This window comes from Passer montanus, unplaced genomic scaffold (genome assembly GCF_014805655.1).
Source record: "Passer montanus isolate IOZ18808 unplaced genomic scaffold, ASM1480565v1 scaffold20, whole genome shotgun sequence".
Lineage (NCBI taxonomy): Eukaryota > Metazoa > Chordata > Aves > Passeriformes > Passeridae > Passer > Passer montanus.
Window position 1 is genome coordinate 8,172,064 of NW_024366592.1, and position 15,837 is coordinate 8,187,900.

Below are 15,837 nucleotides of genomic sequence, written 5' to 3' on the forward strand. Positions count from 1 at the left end.
CTGCAAGTTCCTTGTACTACCTTTAGTTTTGTAAGTAGTAAATAAATTACTCTAAAGTGTGAGTTGAGTATTTACATTATTCACATGACTTTTTGAAGTGCCTGAACACTATTTGGAGTGAAAAAAATGGACACATTTCGCTCAAGCAGGTGGCAATTGACTGTTTGGTGATCACTAGCAAAGGCTCTCGTTGCTATGTAAACATTTATTGCAGCTCACATGATGTTTCATTTTCTTTATAATTTTATTGTAAAATTTGAGCAGTGTTCTTTAATAATTTTTATCAAAAGCATGTTATTTAAAGATTATTAGAAGCTGCACAGAGTAACAAATACAGGTTACTCACAAACTTGGGAAGAGTAATTTTATTTACTGGACTTGTGGACACTAGTGTGATATTCCAAAGAAAGTCTATGTATTTTAATTCATTTTGTTTTCAATAAATTATATTAAAACCCTGGTAGTATAGAAACATAAAATAACTATGGATTTTAATATAGCTTCATGGGATTTTTGTGGATGAAAAATTAGATATGAGTCATCAGTGTGCACTTGCAGTGCAGAAAACCAGCTTTATCCTGGGCTGTATGAAAGCATGGGAAACATGACCGGAAGGTTGAGGAAGGTGATCCTGCCCCGCTGCTCTGCTCTGGTGAGACCCCACCTGGAACACTGCATCCAGCTCTGAGGTCTCTTGCACAAGACATGGACCTGTTACAGTGGTCCAGAGGAGGGCCACAGAAATGATCAGAGGATGGAGCACCTTTCCTTGTTGAAGAAAGGCCAAGAGAGCTGAGGCTGCTCTGGCTGGAGGAGAGAAGGCTCCAGGGACAACTTTACATCATTGCATCTGTTCAATGGGGCTTAGAAGAATGACAGATGGAGACTTTTTACCAAGATCTGCAGTGACAGCACTAAGGGAAATGGCTTTAAACAAAAGAGGGTAGGTTTAGATTACATATTAGGAAAGAATTCTCTGTTCTGAGGGTGATGAGACACTGTGACAGGTTGGCCAGAGAAATTGTGGATGACCTGTTAAAGGCCGTCCTGGATGGGGCTTTGAGCAATCTTGTCTAGTGGAAGGTGTCCCTGCCCATGGGAGTGAGGTTGAAACTAGGACACCTTTATGGTCCTTTCTGAACCAAACCCTTCTATGATTCTATGATTCTGTGGTTTAACAAAATGATCAGACTACTTCAAATTATTAGAAAAATAACTATGTCAAGGTGTGCAAATAATAACACATACATGTCAGTGATTTGAAAATATATGAAGGTAAGGAAGTAATAATGCAAGAAATCTAAAATAGCTTATGCTGCTAGTACTTGTATCTCCTCTTCTCTCCTACTTTACTCAACATATGATTTCCATGGATTTTATATTTATTATGTATGAATATTCTTTACAATATGTGTGTTTTCCAAACTCATTCATTATGGAATTACCTGTAACATGAAAGACCAGGTTAGAAGAATCTCCTTCCCCAAACATATTGGTTCTTAATATCTCTGCTTGGTTTTTACATTGAACCTATACAGAATAGTTGCAGTAGCATTTACTTCCCTGATTTGGTAAAGAAACTGCTGCAACATGGAAGGATGGAAGAACAAGTGAGACAAGAAAATGGTAAGCAGTAAAAGTTTGGAATGACAGCAAGAGAGATGCAGTTCAGCTACTTCTTGAGAGCACTAGGAAAAAAAAGCAGTCAATCTGTGAATGTAATGCCTAAATTCTTTTATTAACAACTGGTTAATAACTGGTTTATTAACACAGGTTGCACCAAAAATGCATTTACAGAAGGAATCAAATACACTACCTGTAACTTCTTCAGATTGCTGTGTGAAGAGTTCAAGCTGGTTTGTGGTATCTCTTCCCTTCCTCTTTGGTCATGTGCCAGTACCTGTAAGCTTCTCTCAGTAATAAAAGCATGTGCAAACTATTCTCACTTCTGATGGGAAGTTTGGAGTAACAATAGTAACAACCCACAACCTTTGTGAAGTCTTACACTGTGAGGCATCCATGGCATGATGTTAATATTTCTAAAAGGTAACGAGACTTAGTTATAAGGCAGTTTTCAGGTGTTACTGTTTAAGAGATGGTTTATTTTGCTGCCTTTGTTTTGGGTCCCCCCTGTAGATAGTTAGATTATATCTAAATGTCCAACCAAAATTCAGGTAAAAGATGTCTCAGCTGTGAGAAATATTGGACAAGTCAAAAAACTGGCAGGTCTCCTAAGAATGAAGAGAGGTAACTACCGGGTTGAAAATGTGTGATTTCATCTCTCAAAAAAAACCAAACCAAACCAAACCAAACCAAACCAACCAAAAACCAAAACCAAAACCGAAAACAAAATCAACACCCCATACCCAAAACCAACCAAAAACAAAAAACAAGCAAGCAAACAAAAACACCCCAAAAAACCTACACACACACACAAAAAAACCCCCCAAAAAACAACAACAACAAAAACAATAAAACAAAACAAAACAAAACCAAAACCAAAAACAAACAAACAAAAAAAAACACCCAACCAAAAAACTCCAAAACCCAAAAAATGAATAGAAGCTTTCTCTGGTGCAGGGCAGATTAATATCTTGCAATAGTGATGAAGTGTGAAAAGGTTTATTCCATAATTTCTAAAGAAAATTAGCTCTCAAAATGTAATTTTTTTTACTACTCCACTCTGTATTTTGAGTTACTTCTTGGGTGATGTTTTTTCAAATAAAATGTTTATTGGGAGAAATCTTTGTTTCCAGAATGCATGAGCTGTAGACTGACAAGGGCTATAAAGAGGGAGGCTGTTTAGCTGCAGATGAACCATTCTCCAGTGGCTTTGTTGTCCTTCACTCTAAATGAGGTAGTGAACATGCTGAAGCAGTTAGTATGAGAATTTGGCTCTGGCATTTTGAGAATTTTGCCAGTACATTTTTGTAGAAGCACATTTTTAGTGAAAAGTAAATCATTCAAAGTGAAATAGGAGCTTTTTATGTGGCCTTGTCATCTGAAAGAAATACCTTTGCAGTTTTCTTAGTGGTACACAGTAGCTGGCAGTGAGTTGCTTGCTGAAGATTAGGAGAAAGTAATGAAATTCATGACCTGAGTCAAATTAGAATGAAAAGGGATTAATGAAATCAGACTCTAAACAGAGAGAATTTGATCAATCCTAGGAAAAGCTATCAAAAAGTATTTTTCTCAGTATCAGAAGTGGCTAATGATGTAGCTACATCCAACACAAAACCTCCTGGAAATGGGGAGTACTCACTCCTGAAAAACCAGATTCTATTTCCATAGGTTAATATTGATTTGCCAGCACAATTTAGGGGTGTTGGCTTGTCTACCTTTACTGCATTGTATTGTTAAATATAGGGCAGTCATTTATTTCTTCCTTTATACCATACTTTGCACTTTGCTGGCTGTATTACTGTTTGCTTCTTTCATGAGTTTCCTTTTTCTGTGTCTGGCCACAGCCGATACCAAGGTGTAACAGGGACAGAGGGAGCTGCCACATGTGCTTCAGGGAATATCTGTGAAATCTCGATTCCAGCAGATACATACAGAACAAACAGACATACCTAGTAAAAAAATGTAGTTTAAAACCTAAATATTGTGTCCAATTTTGTCTTTTCAGTTTTAACAAACTGTTCTTTCTATGCTTTCTTGGCCTTTGTCCATGTCCTTCATAGTTCTTCAATATCAAAGGGTCATGATACACAGCAAATCTGTTATGACAAAAATATACTAAAAATATGAAAAAAGGCAGGATCGTTCTTGTTCAGTAAAAATGCAGTGAAATCAGCATCATGAGGCACAAACAAATGCTCAGCCTTGTAGCTGGCAATGAGCACTGCAATAACCTGTGGAGCATCACTGCTTATTTGTTTGAGGAACTTTGGATTGAGGAACAGCTGGTGCTGCTTGGGAGTCCCAGAGCAAAGATCAGGAACTGTACCTGTGTCTTGTCCATACCATCTCCTTCACACTCTTGAGCAGCAGTTAATGGCTGGACTCGATGGCTTAGAGGTATTTTCCAGACTAAACAATTCTATGTCTCTATGTTCTGAAATAAAACAGATATGAAGAACAGCTAATACGGCTTTCCAAAAAAGTATTGTAGCAATTATTCCCACTCTACTCTCTATGTAGTCTCTTAAGCGCTTTTAAACATTAAAGTATATTTTCAACCATGAAAGGAAATTGTTCATCCTAAAGAGGTCCTTTATCTTTTCAATCCTTCTGTCTGATGCTGTCATCCATACCAAATGATGGAGAGCTAACTAACCAAAATTAGATGCTCTTCTAATGTTCTGTCTCCTTCTCACTACTGTGATGTAAAAGGTGCAGGTTTTTTGACACAGCCACAAAATCCTACTGACCACTGTAAATCACTAAAAGCACCTCCACTATTTTCTGCTGTGTGCTGCTGAGAGGATTTAAAAGAGTATCCTGCCCATTTCAACCACCAAAACTATACAGTCTCTTCTCTGTGCCACTGCAACCTGGCAGGATTAACAAAAGAAACATAAATTCAATCAGTATGATGTAACAATGCCATCAGTATACTAAAGGCTCTGTGTTTCCAGTGTTAAAGTAAAAAAATAACACCTTTTTAACCTTTAGAATAATCAAACATTTCACAGAAGCAGACCACTGTGAGAAATTCTATTCTACCCTCTTCTATTCTACTCTAGTTAAAATGATAGTTAAATATCAAGGATAATGAACTCCAACTGTATATTTTCAAAAAGAATGATGAAATTTAGTATTTATAAAATAAGGTTTCATTCATATATTTCCTAATATATAAAAAATACATTAAATCACGGCCTGGGGAGATTTTCCAGGATATTTAATCTACTTCATTAGGGACTTTGGAAACAGACATACAGATATGATCTGGTTTGAAAGCTACTGTCTATTTAAATTTTAGTTTACCATTGCTAAGAGCATATCTCTTTAAAAAGCAAGGGCTTGCTATAAAGAAAACCAAGGACAAAAAGCCTAACACCCCAACAAAAACAACAATAACCCCAAACCAACCAAAACCAAAAGCAAATGCCAGATTTTGCATAGTTTCAAAAGGTTTCTTCTGGCTTTCTGCAAGCATTTATTATTTTAGCTTGAAGTGTGCAGGAAATAACAGATATTTCAGAGTAAAATGTTGGCGAATATTATGCTTAGAAAATCTGATTTTGCTGCCAGGTGCACATGCTGCCTCAGCTTCATCTAGATGCTCACTTTTAGAGATTTTTCAAATGGCATTTTTCCAGTCCTTTGCTCTCTAGGCACAGCTTTTTCATCTATTTCTGAGATACTACTGTATTCTCTTTAGTTATACCTCATTTTTACCAGCCATGCTCTTCAGATTATTTTAAATATTCTTCCCATTATCTGCACAAATAAAAAAGAACTGAAAAGGGTAGGAACTGACTGATGTTTTAGAGATTTTTTTTTTTCAGTAGAGAAATGGGTACAGTAGAGAAATGGATATGAAAAAAAAAAAAAGATTCCACATTCTATGAAGAGAATTTTCAAGTAAAAAGTCATAAATGTTCCTTGCATATGCATCCAGAGGGTTGGGAGCTGAACATCTGAGGGTTTTCAAAAGTACTGAAATACTGAGCACAATTTTAAAATCTCCACTTTTTCAGTACTAAGTGAAAACTCTCACTAGCTACATATAATTGGAATGCATTTGCTCATGAGTCTTTTAGACTGATTAAGAGGTAATCCATTACAAGATACAGCAGAGAGGTCTAGCAGTGCCTCTCAGAAATCTATCACTTGTATCCAACCTCTGTTTTAGAGGTAATGTCAGTGGCATTGAGTCTCACCAAAGCCTAAGAGCTCTATAAATGGTGAGTCAAAATGAGATTATGTGTTGAAGGACAGAACCCTGCTCAGTCACCATCTTTTACTCTTTTGTGTTCTGAGTGACTAATGTGATTTAATCATTGTATTTGATGGATAGTGGTACTACCAAATTCACAGTGCCATACCAAGTTATTAATTCCAGAATGCCTAAGGCTACTGCTTTAAATTTCAGAAGCATAGATATTATGGTTTTTTGGGAGGGTGGAGTGGCAGGAAAAAAGTCCTAGAATGCCCTATTATCTCCCAGTTCCTTTCCATAGAGTGTGCTTATTCATCTCTTCAAAGCAGTGACAAACTCTCCACAGGCAAGTCCTACTACCCCTCTATTCTGAACTTTTACTTGCCTGACTTGAGACACCTCTGAATGCTCAGAAGTTCAGAGCACTCCTAAATGAAACCAAAATCCCTAAGAGTGAACTGCTGAGCCTTCAGAGTACTATGAGTTATCTCCTGTATTGTGAAAATTCACATTTCAAGTGGAACAGACATCAAACTTGCTGAATTTTGTCTCTACATTTGTGGTCAGTAATTTTTGCCTCACAGAAGTGCTACAAGTTTAATTCGTGTTTGTTAAAGACACCATAGAGAGACAAATACAGGAAAATGATGTTGATGCTAATTCTCTTTTCTTTAGAACAAGATTCATGAAATGGCCAGGAAATAATACTCTTGGCTAACAGAAAAGCTTGAGATGCCCGGTTGATTATTTCTGGTCTTTTGCCTCAACCAAAGATAATTACACTGTTACCTTGAATGTTTAGCTCCTACTCTTCTCCTTTCCCAGCAAATGAGAACACAAAATACCTGGAAAGACCTACTACTGGACAAGTTTACCATGTCCAGTAAGAAATTCTGCCTTCCTCAAGATTTTGAGGATTACAGAATCTCCATTCCTGTTAAAAGAAAGTAAATATCACTTTCCTTTTCAAATTAGCTTCTACCCCTTCTTAGAAAGGTCTAATTGTAGTAAAAAATACATCAAAATTTCAGTTTTCTGTCTAATTGTAGTGAGAAAAATATCAAAAATTCAGTTTTCTAAGAGCTAAGAGATAAAAAATATTGGTGAAGGCAACTTGCAGAAAATCAAGATCAACTGTGTTTATAAGTATTTGACTGCTTATTTAGATTACATCATAATCCACAGGAGGCATGCCTTTGTGTTAAGTGCTGCTATGTGCATCTTTGAGTTAATACAAATACAAGAACAGTCAAGAAGATCATTCCAAGAGCCCAGTGGATAACATGGATAACGACTTGGCAAGGCCCTTAAGTATATGTTGGAGTATAACGGCAGCGCCTAATTTTTACATACGCTGACATCTAGTGGAATTTATTGCTCCTAGCAGAATATCTGTGTTCATTTGCATCTCCAATGGCTGGGAGAAATGGAGAAATGGAGAAAGTTAAGTATTCTGTTCTTGGATACAATTATAAAGTTCTCACCTGGAGAACTGCACAAGTGGTGCACTCCTAGATAAAATGTGAAAACAGAAGAATTTGTCCTAAACCCTGCTCCTTTCTGACACATGCTCACAAAGAGAGCTGCAAAGGGGCACAAGGCCCCTGATCAGGTTTCTGGTTTTAAGCTTGGAAATAATTTCTAGTGAGAGACATAGAATAATCCCAGCAACTTCGACAGATTGTCTCAAAAGGTATTTGAGCCTGCATCTGGCACGCGTACCTTAATAGCTTGGCATTAATTAGCAAGCTGATGGTGGCCTTGTTTTCATCCCTATTCCACGCGTTTCACAGAATCATCAAGGTTGCAAGAGACCTTAAAGATCGGGTGGCCTTGTTTTCATCCCTGTTCCACGCGTTTCACAGAATCACAGAATCATCAAGGTTGCAAGGGACCTTAAAGATCACCCAGTTCAACCAACAACCCACCATAATCACCCCAAAAATGCATCCCCAAGTGCCACATCCAGATGCCTCTTGAACACTTCTAGAGACAGTGACCCTAACATCTCCCAACTTTTTCCAGTGCCTGACCAGTTATTCAGTGACTTTTTTTTTCTCCTAATACCTAATCTAAACATCCCCTGGCACATCTTGAGACCATTTCCTCTCATCCTTTCACTTGAGACATCGCAGAAGAGGTCAACTCTCAACTCAGTACAACATCCTTTCAGAGAGCAATGAGGTCCCTCCTGAGCCTCCTCTTCTCCAGATCAACCAACCTCATTCATAATCAACCTCATCTGGAATAATTAAAACTTTGATGGACAGAAGAAGGGAAGAGACTATGAGTCCATGGCAAAATGGAATATAGGGGAACATCAGGAATATAGAGCCCTGTTTCCTGTCACAAGCTGGTTAGGCTGTCTCTCAAGGCCTGATAGGTATTCCTGCTATTCCTGTTTGAAATATATTCCAGAACATGGTTTTGTCTCCTTTTTCTGTTTTGTTTTGTTTGCTTTGGGTTTTCCTGTGTTTTCTTTTAACCTTGTGACAGTATTGCATTTAGTTTAAGTAACTTCTGATCTCCATTTCTTTGATGTGAGCAAGTCAAAACCTTTTAATGTCTCTTTAGAAAGGGGGATCTGGTTGTTCCTTTTCATGCACCAATTTCAGTTTAAATATATATTCCTTATATATAAGTATTCTACAAGAAAGGACAGATATAGTGCCATCATGATTTGTTCAGCGCCTTTTTATATCTCTGTGTCTAATGGCATGTATTGTCTGACACTTTTAAAAATAATTTAAAGATTATGTGAATTTTAATGGTTTTATCACACTGGTATCATATGGAAGTATTTATTAATCTGTATAAATGCATCTTCTCACTGAAGTGAGAAGAAATTCAGCTTCCCCTGACTGGTCTTCTGCTTTACATCGGTGATATATCTCTCATATTCATCTTTTCAGCACAGTTTCATTTCTGCATTTACACTGGATTGTTGACCTATCTCGCACTTTGTACTAATTATTAATCCAGGTCATGAAGTAATTCAGCTTCCCCTAACTGGTTTTCTGCTTTACATTGGTGATATATCTCTCATCTTCATCTTTTCAGCACAGTTTCATTTCTGCATTTACACTGGATTGTTGACCTGAAACAGATTTTTTTGACGAGAAATAGGGGTTTTTCCTCATAATCTGCATATGTGCTATGCCTCAGTTCTCAATGAAAACCTCAGTCTGCTGACTCAGAATACCAGGCTGTCACTGGTACTGCTGGCACAGTGCTGTAGGCGGTGGTAAAGAGGCGCTGCTAGGCAGTAATAATAGCTGAGTAATAACAGTTTAATAATAATAGCACGGTGCTTGAGCAGGAGGGGCAGGTGAGGGAATATGCAAAGATTATATTCCCCTAGGATATTACTTTAGCACGTGGGTGAGAAGGCAAAGGAGAGAAAAGTTTAGAGTCTTCTGTGTACCAAGACTGGAAGGCTGGGTTATCACAAAGGGCCAAATCAGAATTATCAGGCTGATAACACACCAAAAGGAGAAGGAACACAGCACCAGGAGGTGGCTTCTGAGGCTCTTCAGGTAACCCCTGGTGAATTCATCACCCTGCCCTATGGCCCATTGTCAGGAAAATCCAAAAATTCCAGAGGTTTATGTCCAAAGAGGAGACAGAGGAGTCCTGAAACTTTATTTGAATAAAGGGAGAGAGTGCACCAGGGCACACAGCCACAGGATTTGCTCTTTCGAGGTTTCCCAGGGCACAGCCTCCTTTTATCCTGAACTCCCAGCTGCATGTGCCCCCACTGGCTGAGGTACAGGGAAGGTACAGCCTTCCAGAACCGCCTACCATGTATTCCCCCTTGAACCTACTATTTTACCCCAAAGTTCAGAAACTCGGGTTTGTGCAGACCCTTGTCTGTTCCAGGAGCCAAGCTGTCTGGGCTCTGCAGCAAAGCTGCCCTAAGTCAGGAGGGACATTAAGCCCCTTTTCAAAGACATGAACACCCACCCCTTCACCCATCAAATTATTTGTGAGGACATTAGCTTTCCTCCCACCCCGGAGACAGACAAATGCTGTGACACTAAAAAGTAAATAGGAGGAGGGCTCAGTGGCTTGAGAGAGACTTGCCAAAGAGCCGTGCCCGTTGGACATTTCTTAAACTACAACCATGCGTAGTCCTCTCAGAGTACCATTGTCCCAATATTGGGACAAAGTTCTGGAAGGGGTCAGGCATTGCTATTTCCCACAGGAAATACAGGCTCACAAGGACGATGGTTGTGACTCTGAAAAGTCACTGCAGGGAGTTTTAAGAAATACTCAGAAGACCTTTGGATGCAGGATAGAGTACAGGGATGGGTGCTACCATTCGGTGCCTCTGCCCTCGATGGCAACAGCGGCCGTGCCGCGCAGGAGGCTGGACTTCATGGCAGAATCCAGAGCGTCAGCTGCCAGACACAGAGTAGCTGCCAGCTATAGATCGCTAATTTCCTGTCATGTTTTTTCCTTAAGAGCCGTTCTTGAAGACCTCAATCAGAAACCCTCTCTAGCCTGCTGATTCCCATTCCACCCACCCATCCCCGTGCCACAACACGCACGGAGCGCTTAAATTAAATCTCAGCGCGCAGCCGGGCCGCCTCCACCAGCGCGCTGCCCGCACGCCCTCAGCGCGGCAGGGCCGATCCGCCGCCTCCGTGAGGGCGCCGGCGCCGCTCCCTCCGCCACCGCCAGGCGGCGCCGGGCGCTGCCGGAAGCGGGGCGGGCGCTGGCGGGCCGGGCCGTGCGGGGCGGCGGCCGCCGGCGGGCCATGCTGCTAAAGCTCCTGCAGCGCCAGACCTATACCTGCCTGTCGCACAGGTATGGGCCCTGCCTCTGCCTCGGGGGCCTCGTCCTCATGATCGTCTCCGCCCTGCAGTTCGGGGAGGTCAGTACGGCGTGGCTGCCCCCCTTGCCCTGCCTGCCTCCCTCCGCGCCGAGCCGCGCGGTGCCGGCGGGACAGGCGCGGCGCCGCGGCTGCACGGCCCCGGGGGGATGTGGGGCTGTGTTCCCTCGGGGTAGCCGCGTTGTCCCGCGAGCAGCGGGGTCTCTCTTGGGCGCCTGGCGGTGACAGGTGCCGCCCTTCGCCGTGTGCCCCGTCCGGCTGCGCCGGGCGAGGCCCGCCGTGCCCGCGGGGCCGGGCTGGCTCTGCCCGCAGCGCCCGGGTGTCCCCTCGGGGAGAGCTGGGGTCTGGCAGGTGACACAGCCCTGCGTGCTCGGACAGCCGCTGCTCTTGTGCAATTCTTCTCCACTTCCCTCGTCAGGTGACTTATTAGCGCTGTGTTTTTGTTCGAGTCTGTGAAAGCCTGTGCTGGATGTCACCTCCGCGTGTCGACTGGGAGTGACAGAACCTTTCCCCTCTCCGGGGTTTAAGGAGTTAAATGTATCCTCGAGTCTGCTTGGCTCGCTGCTTGCTGCTCAGTTCGCTGGCATTGTTTTGTAAATGATGCAGTGTAATTGCACTTCTTCTAGGTATGATTTTACACGGTGGTGTTGGATGTGTAAGTCTTCATTTCACATTGTCCTATCGATTTGGAAAGTCATCACTGAAGGGATGTGCAGATGAGAAAATTAATCCTACTTGAGCACAGTGTTTGTTAATATAGTGAGGAATCAGGGAAATCAACTATTTTTGTCGGTCTGAAAGGATGGCAATGTTCAATAAAAACAGACTGGAATTTCGTGATTCCTAAGTTGGTTTTGGTTCTTTTTTCCCTTTTCTGTTTTAATTTGATCAGCTCTTTCAGGTACAGGAAAGAAAAAAAAAAGAGCAATAAAGAGTATGATCTGAAACTCTTGAGTGTACCACAGTCAAAACTTTGTGTACTAGCTCATCTTCGCACAAAGTCCTAATCTCTGCTGTCTTGGGGAGACCACAAGTTCCTGAAACACTTCAAAGGCATCAGCAAATTAAGTAGTTGTAAAGCACTCATAGGCACTTGTTGGTACATGAGTATCAGCTTGGATTGGTGTAGTTTTTTTGCTGCTGTGAAACTGACAGTTTTGCATTTCTTCGGAATGGGAACTTGAACCACAACTTTAGGATATCCTAGAACTCTGAAGGTTTTTAAAAATATTTCAGCAGTTGTCTAAGTTATGGCTGATTTTGGTAAGAATCAGTCGAAATCACTGCTCAGATTTTCCTGCTAAATCTTAGTTTGCTGCTTCCAGCCCTTTAAAAGCTACTTGGAAAGCACAGATACAACTTAGACAGTGAGCAAAAGAACTGGAAGATTCATGTAGGAGTAGATTTTCCAAATTATATATGAAGAAAAAAAGAAAAGTGACCAGTAATTAAAAAAAAACAAAACCAACAACAAAACCTTAAAAAAAACCCCCCCCCCCAAAAAAAAAACAACAAAAAAACCCAGCTAAAAACATGGAATGAAACACCTGCAATTTTTTTTTCTTTCCAAGGGTGGTAGATAAGCCTGGGGAGAGATGTTTGCATGCATCTTGCTTTTTGCCTTTGTACTTTATAAACAGTGGTAGTTCCGTGACTTAGGAGAGACAAGGCTTGTGAGAATGAACCCCGTTAGACCTCTTCTGGTGACTGTCGTGGGAATGGGAAATGCTGCTCTTCTTCAGTACAGAATCTGCAAGGCAGCAACTAATCAAAAGCTATAAAGCTGTTTGGAAAATGAAACCAAGAAATCTTGCTAGAAATGAACAGCTTAACCACTTTTAGCCATCTGCGGGAAACTCAAGCAATAAAAAGCAGCGTGAGGCAGCACTTACCAGACCCTGGTGTCTGAACAGCTTTTGCAGTTCTGCTTTTCCCCCACCCCACCCCCAAAGCCAGCTTTTTTTTTTTTTTTTTTTTTCTAGAAGGCAAAATTAGGTCTGATTACTTAGGTTCGTGCTAATACCAGTATTACTGATGGACTAAAAATGGGCAAATAATTTTAGATTAGTAACGATGTTCTCACAGCTGGAAGCTGCAAATTAGCTTCATTTGAAGGAAAACCTTGAGCTCAGTAAAATACTAGGGTATTGAACATCAGTGAGAAATTTTTCTGCAAAAACATACAGGGCAGCCAGATCTAAGTCAATGCTGTTCCCTGTTTGTAAGACGAGCTTTAAGTATTAGGGCAGTTTGGTTATAAACCCTTCTTGGCCATCCTTCCGCAGGTGGCTCTGCTTTGTAAAATGCTTTATAACCAGAACATGCCAGAGACACTGTTACGTCTGATACAGTATCTCCTAATAGGTGATCTTTCTCCCCTTTTGAATGTTCCCCTGGTGGTTTTGTAATTCCAGTATGTAAAGTAGAAGCAAAACAGCCTCTAGGTATTATTGCAGGATGCATACATAATGTGTCAGGAGGAAACAGTTGCAGGGGAAGAATGTATCTGGTAGGAAGAGTTTTTAAGTTTGTCCTTAATGTGTTCTTGGGAGATGTGTCCACTTCTTTTTGGCTATAGGTGTGCAAAAGACAAAGAAAAAGGCTGGAATGGTTAACATTGTCCTTCTGGAGAGACATATTATTCATATAATATATGCTTACTCAAATACTTCTGTATTTCTTCCAGACACAGATCAGTCACAATGTCTTGGTATGTCATTATCAGTAAGAGCAAATGTTTCCACGTGGATATGAACTTCCAGTGTGCACTATATTAAACCTGGCATTTGGCAGAAGGACTTAATGACTTGTGCATTAAGAAAGTGTAATAGTGTGTGTTTTTAAGACAATTCATGACCTTGGTGTTTAAGGGAGGAGATTTTTATGCCTACCTGGGCAATCTGTGTCCTCTGTGAGTGGAATGGCGTGTGCTGATGTGATCTTGGTTACAAAGAGACCATTTGCAGCTCTGGCAGGAATTTCACGTGTGCTCTTGTCACCCAGGCACATGGTGGAGCTTCCCTGCTTTGGGGAAGGCTTGAATTTGCTTTAGTGGCAATGAGGGTAGAGGAATGTGTAACTTCTTTAGAGAGAGGACAGTTTGTTTATGGTTTTGAAGGTGACCTTAGAGAAATGGTATATTTCATAGTTCCCACAATACAAGAAATAAGCGATAATAACATTTAAATCTAGGGAGAGTGGTGTAAAGTACTATAAGTACTATGCTTTCCTGCGGTTCTTTCTTTTTGTTTTGTTGTTTTCATTTGTTTGTTTTGGGTTTTTTTCACTCTCCAGTACACAGAAATATGTACTTTTCCCAGGAAAATATGTACTTATCCCAGTAAATTCAGCCAGCGTGCCTTCAACTCTAAAACAGCACAAAATGCCACTGTAGTTTTCAAGGTTGGACTTGCACTGTAAAAGATGTCAAGTTTATCTCAGAGGAGAGCATATATGTTTTATATTACTTCTATCTCAAAATAACTGGATTTTTTTGTGTCAAAGCATATTTATTGTTGAAAAGCACTTTTATTGTTGAAAAATTGTGGTTTTTTTCCCTGGCTGTTTGTTTGCAAAGCTCAGATTTTGGAGATGTGTATACTTCAGTATATCCTGTATGAGAATAGAAAAGGATGAACAAAATTGTGCAGGGGTGTGTGTGCATTAGGGGTTTCCTGCTTTTATCCAAGTGTATTTGATTTAGGTCTCAGTTTTGGGAAAACATTCCTGAATTTTTAGATGCTGAGAAACAAGGGAGAGGTGACCTAAATAAAAAGTAGTTTAAAAAGAGTATACATAAGTCATGAAATCCTTTGTTGCAGAGAAAAGCAAAGATTGTTTAAATTAACTGTGCTCTTCAATTCTGGATCTGATTGCTACCTCAGTGTCATTGTTTAGTTGGGATTGTGGTCTGCTCAGTTGTTCATGAATGCATAGATCGATTTGAGTGAAATGAGTTATGGTTAAACATTTCAAAAGGTGAAAATTAAGTGTCTTACAGGTGGTGACATCAAGTGGTTTTGGTTTTTTTTCTTTGCAGGTTGTGTTGGAGTGGAGTAGAGACCAGTATCATGTTATGTTTGATTCATACAGAGACAACGTCGCTGGCAAATCATTTCAGAATAGGTGAGCTTCACCTGCACTTGACACTATTGCACATTTCACTTTCTAATTAAATATTAAAATAAAATAGATTAGTTGAAGCAACATACTGTTGAATAGAACCTTACTATATGGGCTCTAAATCTGCAGCAAATTTTAAACTTAGTGAGTGTTTAGTTAATGCATAATCTCCCAGTTTGGAAGATTGACTTTTGAGAGCTCTAGTCATATAAGACATATACATTTTCAATGTATTTAATTCATCCACTTTCTAATGAAGCATCAAAATTATGATAATGCTAACAATGAAGGGAAGCCATGACATATTTTCCAAGTTAAGATAGGAAAACGTAAGTACTGTTCCTATGTGCTTAACCTTTCAATATTCAGTGTTTCTAGAGGTTATTTTTAAATTACCTTATGTTTTCTGTGATGCCTTATGAGAATCATTATTTAGCAGAGAAGTCACAAAGCTAGTAAGCTTTTAAAAGCTGACTGGGTGGGAGAATCTCTCACAGCAAGTTGGAAACCAAGTCATATGGGTAATTTATTTCAGTTGTGTTGACTGCTGCATGACTTCCTGTGGTTTCATCATTCTTGGCTGAATAGCCATGGGGTCTGTTGCTCAGGGAGTAAGTGTACTGTGAGTTAGTAGGTGGAAGAAAGCTACTTAGCAGGTATCATCTGACTATTAATATTGATATACTTGACTGGGATAAAAGCTAACCCCGAAAGCAGAAGCTTTAATCTGCCTTGAGGTTTGTTGCGTCATGGAACAGTAGAAATGATCAGATCAATTTGTCACGCTTTAGTTGGTGTGAGATAACTCTGTAAAATTCATTGCATGGTGCTGGTGAATACTGGGAACTTTTGTAGTCTCTTCTCCTACTCCTCTCCCCCATTTTCCAAAGGATGACAGATAAAAGCAGAGTGATGCAGCTCATATGGATGAATAGCTTAATGTGTACATGTTTTAGCAGCACTGAAGTGAAACATGGCAGTTTGGTCCTGTCACTACTAAAATCCCAGACTTCGTGATCATTAACTGCAGTGTTTTTATAAAACCATTGAC

General features: G+C 40.3%; 1 protein-coding gene across 3 annotated transcripts in view; it reads left to right on the forward strand.

The window, feature by feature from the left end:
* Positions 1-10,557: 10,557 nt before the first annotated feature.
* GNPTAB (N-acetylglucosamine-1-phosphate transferase subunits alpha and beta) overlaps positions 10,558-15,837 on the forward strand; it is a 39,351-nt gene continuing 34,071 nt past the window's right edge. For all 3 annotated transcript variants that reach the window (XR_005627356.1, XM_039708148.1, XM_039708147.1), the window contains exons 1-2: positions 10,558-10,706; positions 14,704-14,789. Coding sequence is in view for 2 of the 3 variants with exons in the window: in XM_039708148.1 (XP_039564082.1) it covers positions 10,590-10,706; positions 14,704-14,789 (203 nt within the window). In the remaining variant the exon portion in view is untranslated. The remainder of the gene's footprint in view (positions 10,707-14,703; positions 14,790-15,837) is intronic.